At 40.2% G+C, this 17,650-nt stretch overlaps 1 protein-coding gene across 2 annotated transcripts in view; it reads left to right on the forward strand.

Annotated features, from left to right (window-relative positions):
• SLC35F1 (solute carrier family 35 member F1) overlaps positions 1-12,421 on the forward strand; it is a 408,883-nt gene extending 396,462 nt beyond the window's left edge. For both annotated transcript variants that reach the window (XM_075063901.1, XM_075063902.1), the window contains exon 8: positions 10,275-12,421. In XM_075063901.1, coding sequence (XP_074920002.1) covers positions 10,275-10,499 — 225 coding nt within the window. In that variant the 3' untranslated portion in view covers positions 10,500-12,421. The remainder of the gene's footprint in view (positions 1-10,274) is intronic.
• The last annotated feature ends 5,229 nt before the right edge of the window (positions 12,422-17,650 follow it).

A 17,650-nucleotide genomic window follows, 5' to 3' on the forward strand; every position in this document is an offset into this window, starting at 1 on the left:
TACTCCGAGGTCCTTCTCCTCCTCTGTTACTTTCCAACTGATGTGTCCCAATTTATAACAATAGTTCTTGTTATTAATCCCTAAATGCATGACCTTGCACTTTTCACTATTTAAATTTCATCCTATTACTATTACTCCAGTTTACAAGGTCATCCAGATCTTCCTGTATGATATCCAGTCCTTCTCTGTATTGGCAATACCTCCCAGCTTTGTGTCATCTGCAAACTTTATTAGCACATTCCCACTTTTTGTGCCAAGGTCAGTAATAAAAAGATTAAATAAGATTGGTCCCAAAACCGATCCCTGAGGAACTCCACTAGTAACCTCCCTCCAGCCTGACAGTTCACCTTCAGTACGACCGTTGTAGTCTCCCCTTTAACCAGTTCCTTATCCACCTTTCAATTTTCATATTGATCCCCATCTTTTCCAATTTAGCTAATAATTCCCATGTGGAACCGTATCAAATGCCTTACTGAAATCGAGGTAAATTAGATCCACTGCATTTCCTTTGTCTAAAAAAATCTGTTACCTTCTCAAAGAAGGAGATCAGGTTGGTTTGGCATGATCTACCTTTTGTAAAACCATGTTGTATTTTGTCCCAATTACCATTGACCTCAATGTCCTTAACTACTTTCTCCTTCAAAATTTTTTCCAAGACCTTGCATACTACAGATGTCAAACTAACAGGCCTGTAGTTACCGGATCACTTTTTTTCCCTTTCTTAAAATAGGAACTATGTTAGCAATTCTCCAGTCATATGGTACAAACCCTGAGTTTACAGATTCATTAAAAATTCTTGCTAATGGGCTTGCAATTTCATGTGCCAGTTCCTTTAATATTCTTGGATGAAGATTATCTGGGCCCCCTGATTTTAGTCCCATTAAGCTGTTCGAGTTTGGCTTCTACCTCGGATGTGGTAATATCTACCTCCATATCCTCATTCCATTTGTCATCCTACCATTATCCCTAAGCTCCTCATTAGCCTCATTAAAGACGAGGCAAAGTATTTGTTTAGATATTGGGCCATGCCTAGATTATCCTTAACCTCCACTCCATCCTCAGTGTTTAGCGGTCCCACTTCTTCTTTCTTTTTTCTTCTTATTATATGGCTATAGAACCTTTTACTATTGGTTTTAATTCCCTTTGCAAGGTCCAACTCTACATGGCTTTTGGCCTTTCTCACTTTATCCCTACATGTTCTGACCTCAATAAGGTAGCTTTCCTTGCTGATCCCTCCCATCTTCCACTCCTTGTAGGCTTTCTGCTTTTTCTTAATCACCTCTCTGAGATGCTTGCTCATCCAGCTTGGTCTACAACTCCTGCCTATGAATTTTTCCCCTTTCTTGGGATGCAGGCTTCTGATAGTTTCTGCAACTTTGACTTGAAGTAATTCCAGGCCTCCTCCACCTTTAGATCCCCAAGTTCTTCAGTCCAATCCACTTCCCTAACTAATTTCATCCTTATTTTTTAAAGTAGCCCTTTTTGAAATTAAAAACCCTAGTCACAGAGTATTTTGTTATCTTTCCATGTTAGTTTGAACTGAATTAGCTCATGATCGCTCGAGCCAAGGTTGTCCCCTACAACCATTTCTTCTATGAGGTCTTCACTATTCACGAAAACCAAATCTAAAATGGCATCCCCTCTTGTTGGTACAGCAACTACTGGGTGAAGGAATCCATCAATTATCACATCTGGGAAAATCAGAGCCCTGTTATTATTATTAGCACTTGTCCCCCAGTCTATATCTGGGAAGTTAAAGTCTCCCATGATCACACAATTTCCATTAGTATTTATTTCATTAAAAACATTAAAAAGGTCTCTATCCATATCCAAATCAGATCCCGGCGGTCTATAGCACACTCCAAGCACTATTCCATGGGAAGCTCTAGTACTTTTCTTTCCCAGTGTGATTTTTGCCCAAAGAGACTCTGTCTTATCCATTCTATCACTTCTTATTTCCTTACAGTCTACCTCATCATTGATATACAATGCTACTCCACCACCTTTGCCTTTAGATAGATCCTCTAATAACTTCATTAAAGCACAGTAGGCAGGCTGTCATGTGTAGACTGACTTAGTGCTGACTAGTTCACATGTTTTGGGGAATGTCATAAATGTCCATTTTGGTAAGAGTACGAAGTTAACTATAACAGAGGTATTTATTTTCTTTCTCTATAGAAGAGATCTCTGCATCCTTATTAGATCCAGGAGGATGTCTCTGTTTCCATTTCTTTATGTCATCAAGGCCCATGCTGTGCCCATCATCCTTTTTCTGATTAAAGAAGTCTGGATGAAAGTCCTTGGAAACCCACCAGCACTGCTCATTAATTGGTAGAAGTGGTCGATACTGAGCAACACGATGCATTCATTCAACCTGACTACATTACAGCATTTACCGCTCAAGTTCAGGCTGGAAATCAAACTCTTCAGGACAGTAACTGTCTCTTTTTCATGTGTGTATATGTAGCTCCCAGCATAATGGATGGAGCCTGGCTTGGCTGAGATCTCTAGGTGCTACCCTCATCCATGTAATTATCATTAATCCCACGGAGGGTTCTGACCTGTCTACACAAATACACAGAGAAGTTCATTTTAATCCTCCATTATTTATCTGCCATAGTATCAGCAAGGTCCCCCTAGCAAAAATAGGCAGCGTGTTGATTCCAACTGGCTTTAGCTCTATTTCAGAGTTCCTTTTCTCACTGTAAAGAAATTTCCATCTACTGCACTGAAAAACAGTTGTCTTCTCCTGACTGATTGGGCCAGTGCTGTGGATTCAGTATCAGGGCTGGAGATTATAAATATACCACATTCTTTTGCTGAGTTTCATTCTGTTTTTTGTTAAGTGTGGTTTTAGGCCAACTAAGGCAAGTGTTCTCAACCCAGGGGTTATCCTGGCTCTTCTCACATTTGCTAAATGGAAGGGGGGGACAGTATGAAAAGGGCTGAGAACCACTGTTGAAGGGGAATTGTAGTCCACTACCAGTGAGACAGACCTTTGCACTGGTCAAGGACAGTGAGAAGTTTTGAGCGCATTACTGACAGAGATTGCTAATGCTTCCCTGTGGAAGGGCAGAATGCCAATTATGACGTACCTGCTTAAAAGAAATAATGTGACTGAAGAGCTAACTATCTGGGGGATTGTCTCCCTCTCGCTGGCCCATCACCGCAGTTATGAATGACTGGGTCACGTGCTGTTCTTCTGCTTGAACATTGCAGGATCAGTGGCGGCGTGTTCTTGGTAGAGAGCTTCCTCCTTTCTGACTCACTCCCTCAAAACCCAGATTTAGGAAGCTCTAGAAGGCAGGACAAGGCTTAGTTGTTTCCCTGACTTAATTGTTGTTCATGTTTATTTGGCTCCTAAATAAACAATAGCTCCTAAAAGACCCCTACTTAGAACAGGGCCACATTGTGCTTGATCCTATACAAACACATTAAGATGCAGTCCCTGCTCCACAGACCTTGCAATCCAAACAGAGACGGCAGACAGATGGTGGGAGAAGGTACGTATTATTGTTCCTGTTTTACTGATCAGGAACTCAGGCACAGAAAGATTAAGTGATTTGTTCATCTAAGACCCTATGGCAGATTATCCTTCCTCTCCATGAGATGATGTTGCCACTGGTTATATTAATTTGTGTGAATTTTGTATTCATTGCTGTCTGGTGTCCAGTTTCAGAGGTTCTGGGGGTGCCACTTATAAATATTTAACTAACTAGAACAACAGAATTTCTTGCCATATTCCATTTTTAATGTTCCATTTTTATCCTGTTTAGCATGGATGGAAGTGGGTCTCAGTGAGAGCTACAAGTCTGGAGTATTTTTATTAGGGCTGTCAAGCAATTAAAAAATTTAATCGTGCTTAATCACATGATTAAAAATAATTGTGATTAATTGCATGATTAATCATGCTGTTAAACTAATAGAATACCATTTATTTAAATATTTTTGGGTCTATTCTACATTTTCAAATATATTGATTTCAATTAAAACACAGAATACAAAGTGTAAAGTGCTCACTTTATATTTATTTTTATTACAAGTATTTGCACTGTAAAAAACAAAAGAAAGAGTATTTTTCAATTCACCTAATGCGAATACTGTAGTGCAATCTCTTTACCGTGAAAGCTGAACTTACAAATGTAGAATTATGTCCAAAAAAATAACTGCATTCAAAAATAAAACAATGTAGAACTTCAGAGTCTACAGGTCCACTCAGTCCTACTTCTTGGTCAGCCAATGACTCAAACAAGTTTGGTCACAATTTGCAGGAGATAATGCTGCCTGCTTCTTGTTTGCAATGTCACCCAAAAGTGAGAACAGGCATTCACATGGCACAGTTGTAGCCGGTGTCGCAAGATATTTCCGTGCCAGATATCCTAAAGATTCATATATCCCATCATTTTTCAACCACTATTCCAGAGGACATGCGTCCATGCTGATGACAAGTTCTGCTTGATAATGATCCAAAGCAGAGTGGACCGAAACATGTTCATTTTCATCATCTGAGATAGATGCCACCAGCAGTAGGTTGATTTTCTTTTTTGGTGGTTCATGTTCTGTAGTTTCCACATGGGAGTATTCCTCTTTTAAGATTTCGGAAAGCATGGCCCATACCTCATCCTTCTAAACTTTTGGATGGCACTTCAGATTCTTAAACCTTGGGTCAAGTGCTGTTGAAATCTCACATTGGTACCTTCTTTGTGTTTTGTCAAATCTGCTGTGAAAGTGTTCTTAAAACGAACATGTGCTGGGTCATCATCCAAGACTGCTATAACATGAAATGTGAGTAAAACAGAACAGGAGACATACAGTTCTCCCCCAAGGAGTTCAGTCACATATTTAATTAACACTTTTTTTTTAATGAGCATCATCAGCATAGAGGCATGTCCTCTGGCCAAAGCGTGAATGGGCATATCAATGTTTAGCATATCTGGCACATAAATACCTTGCAAGGCCGGCTACAAAAGTGCCATGCAAATGCCTGTTTTCACTTTCAGGTGACATTGTAAATAAGAAGCAGACAACAGTATCTCCTGTAAATGCAAACAAACTTGTTTGTCTTAGCAATTGGCTGAACAAGAAGCAAGACTGAGTGGACTTTGTTTTTGAGTGCAGTTATGTACCAAAAAAATCTACATTTTTAAGTTACACCTTCACAATAAAGGGATTGCACTACAGTACTTGTAGGAGGTGAATTGAAAAATACTATTTCTTTTGTTTATCATTTTTACGGTGCAAATATTTGTAATAAAAATAATATAAAGTGAGCACTGTACAGTTTGTATTCTGTGTTGTAATAGAAATCAATATATTTGAAAATGCAGAAAAACATCTACAAATATTTAATAAATTTCAGTGGATATTCTATTGTTTAATAGTGTGATTAATTGCGATTAACTTTTTTTGAGTTAATCATGTGAGTTAACTCTGATTGACCAACAGCCCTAATTTTTATATTTTTTGCTAGGCTTATGAGACATATATTAGAGAAAATGAGAGATAAGTTAGAAGAATGAAGAGCAATGGTCCACCCAAAGCAATGGTCCACCCAAAAAGAGGAATTACACAACCTCTGAGAGTTCTAGTTCAGTAGTTCAGTTATATGCAGGGTAGCAATACAAAATGATGTACTCAAACTCCATTTCTTAGAATAATTTATGGAACAGCTATTTTTGAAGTTGTTTCTTTTACTATCTATTAACACTGAATCTAAAGGAAATGAGGTTCGCAGGTCAAGATAAAAATTCCTTACACAGACCCAGCAGTAGAGCAGTTCAGTGAATACAAGTTTCAGTAAAACAAAGATTTCATTTGGGGAATCTAACAAACTCTGCACTGTGAATAGCATTTGTAGTCAATTTCCATTTGATTAACGTAGTCTGTCTTAATCTCTTCAGAGTGCTGATTTCAAAGCCCATGAAATCAATTGACAGATTCTCATTGATTTTAGTGGGCTTTGGATGAGGCCCAAAAGCTGCTGGAAAAATTATCCAATAATCAATGATTGCTTTCCCTCACTAGCCTGCTATATATATTTGCTTTACCTTTGTTGAATGAAATAGGCTGAAACCCCAACAATGCTATTAACAACTTCTATCACCTTAGCACTGCAGAGAGCCAGTGACTAAACTTCTAAGAAAGTTATTATGATAGAAAAGAGAGAAAATAAACCAAGTATCAGAGGGGTAGCCGTGTTAATCTGGATCTGTAAAAGCAGCAAAGAATCCTGTGGCACTTTATAGACTAACAGATGTTTTGGAGCATGAGCTGTTGTGGGTGAATACATCCGACAAAGTGGGTATTCACCCACGAAAGCTCATGCTCCACAATAAACAAATGCAGCTCCAGTCTGTAACTTCTTGTTTCTAACCAGGAAAGTATTAATGATTCTTATTATATTTTGTTGTTGTAGGGGCTCATTGCACTAAATAATCTAGACACTCAGAGCTTTGTGCACTCTGCCACAGTGTGGGCTATAGGTAGGGCCGCCCAGAAGATTCAGGGGGCCTGGGGCAAAGCAATTTAGTTGCAATACTATAAAATACTATATTTTTGTGAGTGCCCCTGCAGGGCCTGGGGCAAATTTCCCCACTTGCTCTCCTTCTCCCCCGCCCCCAGGTAGCCCTAGCTACAGAGCTCTGAATTGCAGTGCACACCAAAGTGTTGAGTGCTAACTGTCCCATGTCAGCGCTGCTGGTGTGATCTAGAAGGTACCTAGTTCATGTTAACATAACCCTCTTTCAACAGGACTGTGTTAACGTGAATGAGGCACCTTTTCCTTTGCACCAGCAACGTCCTCTTGGGGAAGTTAGTGCGCAACACTTGGTGCTCTCCGCAATTCATACCCCTATAGTCCATGCTGTAGCATAGTGCAGACATAGCCCCAGCAATAACCCTGGCCCCGGAGAGCTTGCCATTTTCAAATGACAAAAGCAGACAAAGGGCGGGGGGAGAGGATAACAGCATACAAGTATCCTGAGAAGGAGAGGCACACCTTGTTAGTTTGTTTCCCTCATCCTGTCCCCAGCCAACAATGTGAAAGTAGGGAGAGGAGTGCAGTCAAAATAGGCTTTATTTTTGTAAATATTTATGTTCTCTCCCCTTTCCCTTGTTACCTTTCCTTTCCTACCTCCACTCCTGGCTGTCTTCTCTCTCTTTCATCTCTCCCCTCATCCTCTTTGTCTCTCCCTCCTTACTCCTGCATATCTGTACCCCACAGCTTCCATAGTGTAGGGATCCTCACCCCAAGACAGTTTTGTGCTCAGCTCCATTTTTTTAAGGCTATTGCAATCTATATGATGCTGTTGCTCCCTGAGCTGCTTTTCCCCCCTATCCCTGTGACTGGCAATTGCACTGGCAACTCAGTGAAGAAGCCAGGTATCTGGCAGTGGGTAGGGGACTTATAGACCCTTGCTGAATATGGGATTGGGGGCACACATGTCTGTCCTCCCCACTGCTTCCCTTCTTCAGTTTCTGGTGGTCAGGGGTGTCTTGACCTAGCAGGCAGCAATACAAATTAAATTCAACTGCCAACCCAGTGTAAAACTCCTGAAGTCTGGATGGTAATCGGACCTTGGGTTTTCGTTCAGCCTAATACCACAGCAGAGACTAGCCATGACATTCGGATTGTTGGATCAGGGCTCAGATTCTTGAAGCTCTTCCTCCCACCCTAAAACCTTTTGGGAAAGTTTGTGCCTGGGATTTTAGTTTGGGCTTATCTGTAGACAGAAGGGTCCACTGAAAAGCAGACCCTCTGCTACAGCCAAGAGATGCCAAAATTTATGTATGAGGAGAAAAGGAGAGAACTGAGACATCCACAGGGAGTGAAAATTAAAATGAAACAGAGAGGAAAAAGACATTGGATTGATTGACTTGGGGTTTGATTACCACAGGGGGGAGATCTCTGCCCAACCACTCCTTGCAGGCTTGTGACACATGGAAGGAATCTTTCAGCAGACTAGCTCTTGCATTCTGCATTGTGTTTTTGGCTGGGTGATTACATCAGATTACACTGCCAGATGACACGTGAAGAACTGGTGACATGCTTGGAAAAAAGCAATTAATGACTGAGGAAAAGCAGAGCCCTGCCTTCTTTCCAGCTACAGACCTGACATGCTTTAAACTTTCCTCATTATGGTGCATTCTCTTCTGAAGTGTACTTATTACACTCTCGCTGTGGAAAATGATGGCAGATACAGACTTATCAGGGATTATGCTTCTAGCATTTTCAAAAGCTCTTCAGAGGGGCTATTTCTGAAAAATGCCAAATGCAGCTGGATTAACCATGAGTAGGAATGTTGGACACAAACTCTGTAGCTCAGTGCTGTGATAGCAAATTAATAACAGGAAAAAGTTTGCACCTTTAAAGAGAATTTGCATTTGACAAAATTATTTCCTTACAAGCATAAAGAAATGGGGCAGAACTGCTGAAGCTCTTGCTTGAATAATTTAACTTAGTCTGGCCTTCTAGCACTGCATCTAAATGAACCAAGAGAAACACATTTGGCACCTGTAGTCCCATAGTCAGCTAGGATTAGAAAACAGATTTGCGGCAACCTTTTGTTCAGAATAATATATCCACCTCATGAGGTAGCCTGTAATTGGTTACGATTGCAGTTAGCTGTTGGCATTTTCATTCATTCTCGTATTCCTGACCACAGCTGAACACTTGCACTTTTAGAATAATTCTTGCTAAATACAAAATCAGTTCTGTGTCCTTTGACCTACCAAGTTGCTCCATGCAGTTTGTCCTCTGGTGAGTCTTGAATTCAGATCACTTTTGATTGCTTTGGGGGAGTTGATTAGGGGTGCACATGTACCCTCACATCACATCTTTGCCCATTTCTACAATGTACTGTTTAAAGATTCTGAAAGCTAATTTTTCCTTTATTGGGTTCAGGGTTGGTACAGCTTGTAGTGAGCGTAAAGGTGACTTTAAGCCCCATTTACTTCTCTTTTGATCCTAGACAAGCTGCAGTGGCCATATGGCTGCTCTGACTTATGCCAACTAGAATGGCCCTCTTGGGATCATTCCACTGGCTAGAAATTTGCAGAGTACATTGTGTTCCAGCACTGGTATAATTCACATTCCTTCTGCTGATGTGGGAGAAGCAGACAACATAAAACAGTTTATGCCATCTTTCCACCATCCAAACTTTCGTCCATTGCTGAGGAAAGCCTCAGCTGCCCCTTTAGGGCAGCTTTACGGTCACTTTGTGCTGTTCCGGCAGCATAAAGTGACCTTATAGGAGACTAAGGATCAAATACTTTATTTCTAATTCCTATGGACTTCTGGGTTCCTGCGTCTACCTTACCTGCAAGTGCTAAAATATTGCCAGAAAGGCTATATGTGTGATATTTCCAGCCCAATATCACGAAAAAGGTGATATCAGAAAACTCCAGAGAAATTCTGGTCTTGTGAAATTGCCTATCAGATTATGCAGACTCAAGCTTTGGATAAATATCTGATCTTCTGTGTGTACATTTCAACCTTTTGAAGTCAGCCCAGGGCTTCTTAAAGCTAAAGTCTCTGACTCTGCTGAAATCACATTAAACCATGTGCAGCTCTATTAGCTGCTTTCTGAATTCAGCTTACACACAAAGTATTTATTGCTGCAAGTGAACTACCTTGGGCTTTCATGTAGGTGAATAAATACTGATGTACCACCAGCACCAATATATGGGTAAGTAAATGTCAAAAGAGCCTTTACTAAAAATATATTTTCTAAGGGTACTTTTTAAATGCCTTTTTAAAATTCATAGTATCATTGCTATTTGTATAGCACTGACTGTGTTTGTTATACTTTAAGGACACGTGGTTTGAAATCAATAAAACCTCATACTTATACTGCACCTTTCATCCATAGATCTCAAAACATTTTACAACTATTGGGAAATAGCATTATCGCTATTTTGTGGAGGAAGAAACTGAACTCCAGAGAGAGGAAGTGTCTTGGGCAAAGTCATATAACAAATAGGTGTCAAAGCTGAGAACAAAACCCAGATCTCCTGAGTCCCAGTTGACAAACTCATATTTACCTATTGCTAGAGCCGCAGGAGAATTGTACTCATATTTTTGATAAAATAGGTGGCACGAGTAATGGAAACTTCCAGTACCTCCTCAAAATCTACAGTCAAACAAGGAACGACTAACAGTGCTCTATGCTGTGCATATAAAAACAAGGATCTGTGCCTGCAATTTTCCACTAGCCCTTGTGAGCACAGAATAACCAGTGCAACTTTCTAATGATTTAACTCTTATTTATGTTTAGTTTTCAGGACTTTATCTGCTGTCATTCTTCACAATCCTTGTTGGGCTGGTGCTGTACTCCTCCACCTCCACATACGTAGCCCAAGATCCACGGGTGTATAAGCAGTTTCGAAACCCTTCAGGACCTGTTGTAGACTTGCCAGCAACCGGACAGCTGGAACCTTCAGTAACGTATACCAGTCTAGGCCAGGAGACAGAAGAGGAGCCTCACATCAGAGTTGCCTAAACCCAGGCACTTGTCTCCCACTGATGATTTCAGTGGAGTTTGTATATCCATGGTCCCTGTATTGTACATAGAGAAAGGTATTTACTGGGTACAGTTACACAGGTGAGCTTCAAGGTAGCAATAAGGAAAGCTTGTAAAAGTTACAAACTAATTGTCACTGGGTGTACATTGCAAAGAGGTGCCAGTCCCTTATTTAGGGTGTTAGCAGTATGCTGGTCTCAACAGAATGCTCTGTGTGAATTGCTCACTATCAAATGATCTATGAAGATATTCAAAATACAAGCTGAAATTACATAGAAATCAAAAGGGTATTTTTGCACCTATTGTGTGATACTTTGCTAAGGCCACATAGAGTTGTGGAAAAGCCACATTTTTACAGCAAGTCCCCTTGTACAGTCACTGTTATCTTCTCTCTTTTTAAAATGTGTTTGTTTTGCACAAATAGGTGGGATACTTCTGGTGGCTATACCCTGATGTATTTTTGGTAGCACCTCGATCTTTTAGGAGAAAGGATTAGTGAGTTCAGCTGTACTATTTATCTGGTAGCCCACTTTATATGTAATCTCTGCTATGAGTGCAGGGGAGGGACAACTTACAATATCAGTCTCTATTCTAGGAATAGGTGTAAAATGAGCATTTTAGCCTTTCTATATTTACAGAAGTGAATTACTGAAGCATTGACCTTTTTATGTTTCATGGAGGATTTCCTGGTGGCTGAGGTTCTGTACCAGGTGACAGGGGAATTACATTTCTGTGGCTGTGTCTAACCTGCAGAAACAGAGCAAATTTCTTACTTTTAAAATTAAATCTGTAACTAATTTTCATTTTCTATTTTCCTACATATTGTAGCTCTCATTGGTAATGATATATCAGTCAGACCAAGGCACTTATTTTCAATGCTCAGTGCATATTCAGGAGCCTTCTACTATTCCAGTTCTCTCAGTCCTGTGGTACAGGAGGCTTTGCGTTCCTTTTCCTAACCATGCTAATCTGGAAATATGTACATTTTTCATTAGAACCTTCTTCTGCCATGATCATAAATATTGATATGATAATGCAATGACCTCATGAATATTAAGAATAAGACTGACCCATCTGCTGATGGTACTGCAGCAGCATGATGGTATTCATGCTAAAGAGGTGTAGCCAATTATTTTTCATTTATCTACAAAAGTAAAAGAATTTAGCAGTTTTCTGATATTCACCAGGGAATGTGACAGTCCCTCTGAAATAAGGATGTGCTCTTAGCTGTACTTCTGCTGCAAGAAACTCATCAGAAATGTGGAGCATTTAAAACACTTATATTGAATCTGAAGCAGAACCCTGCAAATCTGTAGCCTGTCTTGATTTTTTTTTTCCCTTTTAAGAGCACAGTGAAAGACAAAAGTCATTGCTTCATACATCCTCAGTCCAGTTTCCTCTTAAAATTAAGGAAAGGAAGGATAGTCTTGTGTTTAAAGAATAGGATATAGATTTAAGAGAACTCAGTTTTATTCACAGATCTGCCAGAGGCCTCTTGTGTGATCTTAACCTGTGTGGCTTAGTTTCCTAATCTGTATATACAGAGATAGTAATTCTTTGCCTCCCTCACAGAAGGATTGTGGGACAAAAATTTTTTAAAGTGCTTTAAGATCTTCAGAAAAAAGGAGCCAAGGAAGCAGGACATATTATTATAATAGCTTTTATATATTCATTGTATTGGAAAACAGGGTTTGCAGCAAGGTTGTGGTAAATTGCTGCATTTTCTGCTGGTGGGCATATGAAATGTATTTTAGTTGAGTTACATTATTCTGAAGAAGTCAGTTTTAAATGAAAATGTAGGGCTTTATGTAAAAAAAAAAATACAACTCACCTATCTCTATGAGAAAAAGAAACTGCACACTCTTGAGATTGGAAAAGACCATGCAAATCAACCAAGCAGGATGGATATAGTCCTGTTCTGCAAAGCTGTAAAAAGGCCTTCTCTGAAGCAGCCTGAGGAAAGTTTGCATACAAGTATGAAAATGGTGATGTGCCAATATGCTAATAAATTATAGACTATCTGTTTAATCTCATTCTTCCTGCTGATGAGGAAGAGAGACACCGTCTGTCTCATCATGATTATGCTGCCTTTTATGATCCCACTGCAGTTGAAAAAGAGGGGATTGTAATATTTTCAACCCCCCTCACACACACACAAACACGTGTTCAGAAATCATGAGATTTAATACACACACACACACACACACACACACACAAAGCTGGATTCTTTTTATTTTTTTACTTCTGGTTTGGAACTTTTAGTGGTCATGTTTTCAAGCTTTCCTCTGCAACTATAAGGGCTGGAAACTTAAACAAGCAAACAAAAAAAAGCTGAGGTTTTCATATAACGTGACTCCAGGATCTGGGGCTTTAAGAGAAACTGCAAATATTGTGAGATTCACACTCTAAAATTACAAGAGTTGGCAACACTGAGATTTTTCACATTCATCCCTATTTGTTGGATCGCTCCATTCCCAGTTACGACCTCAAAATAGGTTTTAAGCGGGACTTAGGTGACCAGTCAATTCATCCTTGTGCAGAGGGCCAGCACAAGAACAAGTCCTCAAATCAGGGCTTAACTGGTGCATAGGCTTTGTGTAGTCACTGTACAGTTCAAGCCTCTGCAGTATGTTCTCGTTACAACTGTCATTGTTCTCTCAGGTACCCTGAAGAGCATTGGTGGGCACCTGTCATCTCCCAGTCTTTTTGCTACCTTTTATACCAATTAAATACCTTTCTCTGAGCATTATTCCCATGTTAGTCTTGAGACCTTTGAAGACTGGGAGTGTATGTGTGCATGTTTGTTTCATGTTTACATTCCTTCATTTTGCATAATTGTTTTGGTTTACTTCATTCTTAGTATTTATTTTCTAAGCCAAATGTCTGTAGTCTTTTTCTCTCCCTTCTCTCATTTTTATTACAATAATTTGTAGATGTTTATTAAAGTCTTACTAGGAACAACTGGATCGGAGGCATATCCAAGTCAACTCATTGACCCAGGAGTTTATACATATAAGGGTTTGAAATCAACTGATGGCTAAGAGGTGCCATCTGAGACAACTGTTATCGGATATCTTAAATGACTTAATTGTATGGAAATAAATTGCAACTGTTCACATATGCACTGTGCACTCAATAACCATCCTGTGTGTTCTTGCACATGAAGAGGTTCTCGTCACTGGGATAACTTAGTATGAGGTTGTTTTATTATTATTTTTTATTTTAGTTTTATTTTGTTTAATGGGCTCCAGCTAAAGAGGATGTGTTGAATTGTTCCAATTTGCCAGTAATGGATGGACCTCAAAGGAGAATAGTCGTATAGCTTTACAAATACTCTGAATGAAAGCTGAGGTCCAGCAGGGAAAACTTATTATTTCTAGATGTTTCATTTTCTGCAATTCTAGAACTCAGTGGACACCGGCAAGGTTCAGCTATCCAACAGGCAGCGACTCTACTGGTTAAAGTAGGACTTCACCCGCTTTGTGTATATCTTTTCCTTGGAAAAAACTGAGCCTCTACTACCCATTGGCGGTGAGTGGCCCTTAGCAAGGCTGATGTGATTTTCTGCTACTGGGTGGAGACTGCACTGGGAATCAGAACTTGTCATTTTTCCCAGCTATAAACTTTTTAAATACACAACAACAATAGACAAAGCAATTGAAAATTTTGCACCACTGTGTCATATGAAAAAGTTTCAATGTATAGCTTAGATATTGCTAACGTGTGCTATTAACATTTTGACAAGCGTGTTGTATTGTTTTCTTTCCCTTTTAAAAAAAATTAGTATTCCCAAGCTAGCTACAAATATAAATTTTACCCCATGGGTAGGATTTTATTGTTAAATGTCATAATTAAGCACACTAATCTTGGCACCGCAAATGGAAATATGAACCAAGACCAACCAAACAAAAACACTCCAACCCCAAACTCCTGCACCAAGCTGAACAAACTTTTCTCTGTTTTAATATTTGCATGCTCCTATATGGACTGGCTTTGACAATGTAATGCCTGTATAATGTTTTCAAATAAAAAAATAAATGCTTTCTGAAAGCAGGGTTATTAGTTTCTTTGCCTGGTTCCTTTCCTGTGGAATAACCTGACATGACTTTCTTGACGTATGAATATTTAGCACGGGGCACTGTAAAATTAAAATCACTGGATGATTTTCAAGTGTAGGCAGCATATCTTTGCTACACAGCCATGTTTACACAAGCCTGACTTTAGCCATCTTCATGAAATCACTTACAACTAGCCAGACTTTATTAGGAGCAGGAATATTCCTGCGTCAGGGGCTCCTGTGGCTTCTGTTGCTAAGTAGCTGCAACCATCTCTCCTGGCTTCCTTCTTTGGTGCTCTGCTTCCGGTTTCTACATTCACTGACCCCCAGCCTTGGACACTGCAGCCATCTTTCAGGAAGGCTCCTGAGATGGGGGAAAGGAAAAACGGTGAAGGAAATTAGACACCAGAGGGGAAAAGGGACTGGGTTGGGGGTGGGGGGACTAGAAGGCAGAGGGGGAGAGATAAGACTGGAGATACTTCAGAGTAGGGTGACCAGATGTCCTGATTTTATAGGGACAGTCTTGATTTTGGGGTCTTTTTCTTATATAGGCTCCTATTACCCCCCACCCCCATCCCAATTTTTCACACTTGCTGTCTGGTCACCCTATTTCAGAGCAGACTGAGAAGATGGAGGAGAAGAAACTCTAGAGTGTGCAGTCAACGCATTCAGTGGAGTATAAGTATTGACATTCAAGGATACTTGTCAGGATGTGTGTCTGCCCAGTTTTATTTGCATGGCATTCCTGTAAGAAAATCCACCACCAGATTTCCCCCATCTCCTGCCCCAGTGCTGGGAATGCAAATGGCTGGCAACTGGTGACCTGATGCCATTTCATACCCTCTTCTCACATCAGCCCAATTGCAGCTGGATGGAGTTCCACAGACAGAGATTCTGAGCTAATGCACACTTTTATTCAGTGCCAAATTAGCAAGTGTAAATTTGTGCATGTTATCGTGTCTTTAAGTAATGAGTAAGTGTGCGTGGTTTGAGTGCGCTAATAATTGCTGTATATTTTCCTCCAAACGTGCACATCCCTGCATCCACCACATTAAAAAATCTCTTGTTATCTTCTGTCTGGAACTTGACCTCTGCCTGTATGAATCCTAATAATAGTGATTGCTTGGAATTACTCTATAAATAACTGTTTACTTGGAAATATTTTCACATGAATGATATCACACATGCTTCAGTATGAAAGGAATGCTGTCAAGTAACATTAGATAATGTTTTATTTAAAAATTTAGTCAACATCTAATGGCAAGAAACATTTTCATTAGTATCACTTTTCTCAGGGAAAACAGGTATTTATTGTTTGTTTTGTTTTTATTTCAACAGCACCCTACAATGGAAGAAATCCAAAGCCAACTGCTTACTAGAAAGGTGCCAATGCATGAGAATCAGGAAGTGATATTATCTGCAAATAGGAAGGGCAACTAAGTAGACAATCCTAGTTTCACCGTTTAAGCTTAAAGAAATGCAAAAAAAGTAACCAAAAGGCTTGATTCTCCTCTGCATCATGTAGCTATTTATAACTCTGGATAGTGAATGCAAAATGGGTATAAAATGCTAACAAAGCAGAATGGTCAGTTTACACAATAATAAAGTGACTGTGCAAGGTCCAAATTCTTTGGTCCAGCCAACCTGTGCTTGGCACAAGATCAGATTGGGGAGCCGAGGGCAGGCAGAGAAAACTTTATGATGCCTTTGTGACCCCTGGCTTCTGGGGAAGAGTACAATTATTGGCATAAGATAAAACAGCCTAAAAGCGTTTTTTTAAATTTATGTCTGGCTGCCCATGGCCCCAAGGGGTTCATGCCAGCAGTGTGGGATACCTAGTGTACAGAGGCATTCTAGCCATGCCTCTTCCCCTGGAAACATCCCCTAGGCCAGAGGTTAGGAGAGGAGTAGCATAGATTCTATGGCTGCTCTATGCCACCTGGAGCTTCCCCTCACGTAATGGGGAATCCTCCATGGTGTCAAGTAGTCAGAACAGGAGCCAAAATCTGGGTGAAATGGAAAGACTGAAAGAATCAGGCCCATTTTTAAAATGCATTCTCTTTTTTAATCTAATTTTTTAAAATGCATTCAGTTTTAATACTCTAAGGCAGTGCTATCATTTTCTTTGAAATACTTTATTTACTTTTTTTTCTCATCTTAACAGAACTGGTATTCCCTTAAAGTTAGTTTCTAAATGAAAAAAAAAATGGCATTATTCTGGGCTTCCCCTAGCATAAATTAGCTCAGAATCTGGCTCTTTGTGTATAGGCTAATATTTTTTTAGGTTCAAAAAATGTTAATGTCATTTTTTCAGAATAGTATATTTTATGATTTCACTCCACAACCTTGAGATACAGTCAACATTTTAGTGGCAGATGAGGAGCATGGCAGGGTTCAGGCATCAGAGAGGAAAGCAGGGTCCAGTGTAGCAACCCAGTGAAACTCAGTTGGGCACATGCTATGGCAGGGAGGTTGTCAAACTTCATTGCACAGAGACCCCCTTCTGACAACAAAAATTACTAGATGAACCCAGGAGGGGGGGACCGAAGTCTGAGCCCACCTGAGCCCTGACGCGCCAAAGCCCAAGCCTGATCCCAGTTGCCCCACAAGGGGCGGGGGAGCAAAGCTGAAGCCCAAGGGCTTCAGCCCCAGACAGGGGGCCTGTAACCTGAGCCCTGCCAGTCAGGGCTAAAGCCCTCGGTCTTCGGCTTCAGCCCTGAGCGGTGGGTCTCAGGCTTCAGCTTCGGCCCCAGGAAGTCTTAACACCAGCTCTGGTGACCTCATTAAAACGGGTCATGACCCACTTTGGGATCCCAAGCCACAATTTGAGAACCACTAATCTATGGGATCGTTACATTATATTAGAGACACTTCATATCCAGAATAACTAACCTGGTAGTAGATGGGATTGGATATTACACATGCAGAATGACTGGAAATGTTTGGCACTGGATCAAAATCATAGACTCATAGACTTGTAGGTCAGAAGGGACCAATATGATCATCTAGTCTGACCTCCTGCACAAAGCAGGCCACAGAACCCTACCAATCCACTTTTATAACAACCCCTAAC

The sequence above is a fragment of the Chelonoidis abingdonii genome, chromosome 3, assembly GCF_003597395.2.
Source record: "Chelonoidis abingdonii isolate Lonesome George chromosome 3, CheloAbing_2.0, whole genome shotgun sequence".
NCBI lineage: Eukaryota > Metazoa > Chordata > Testudines > Testudinidae > Chelonoidis > Chelonoidis abingdonii.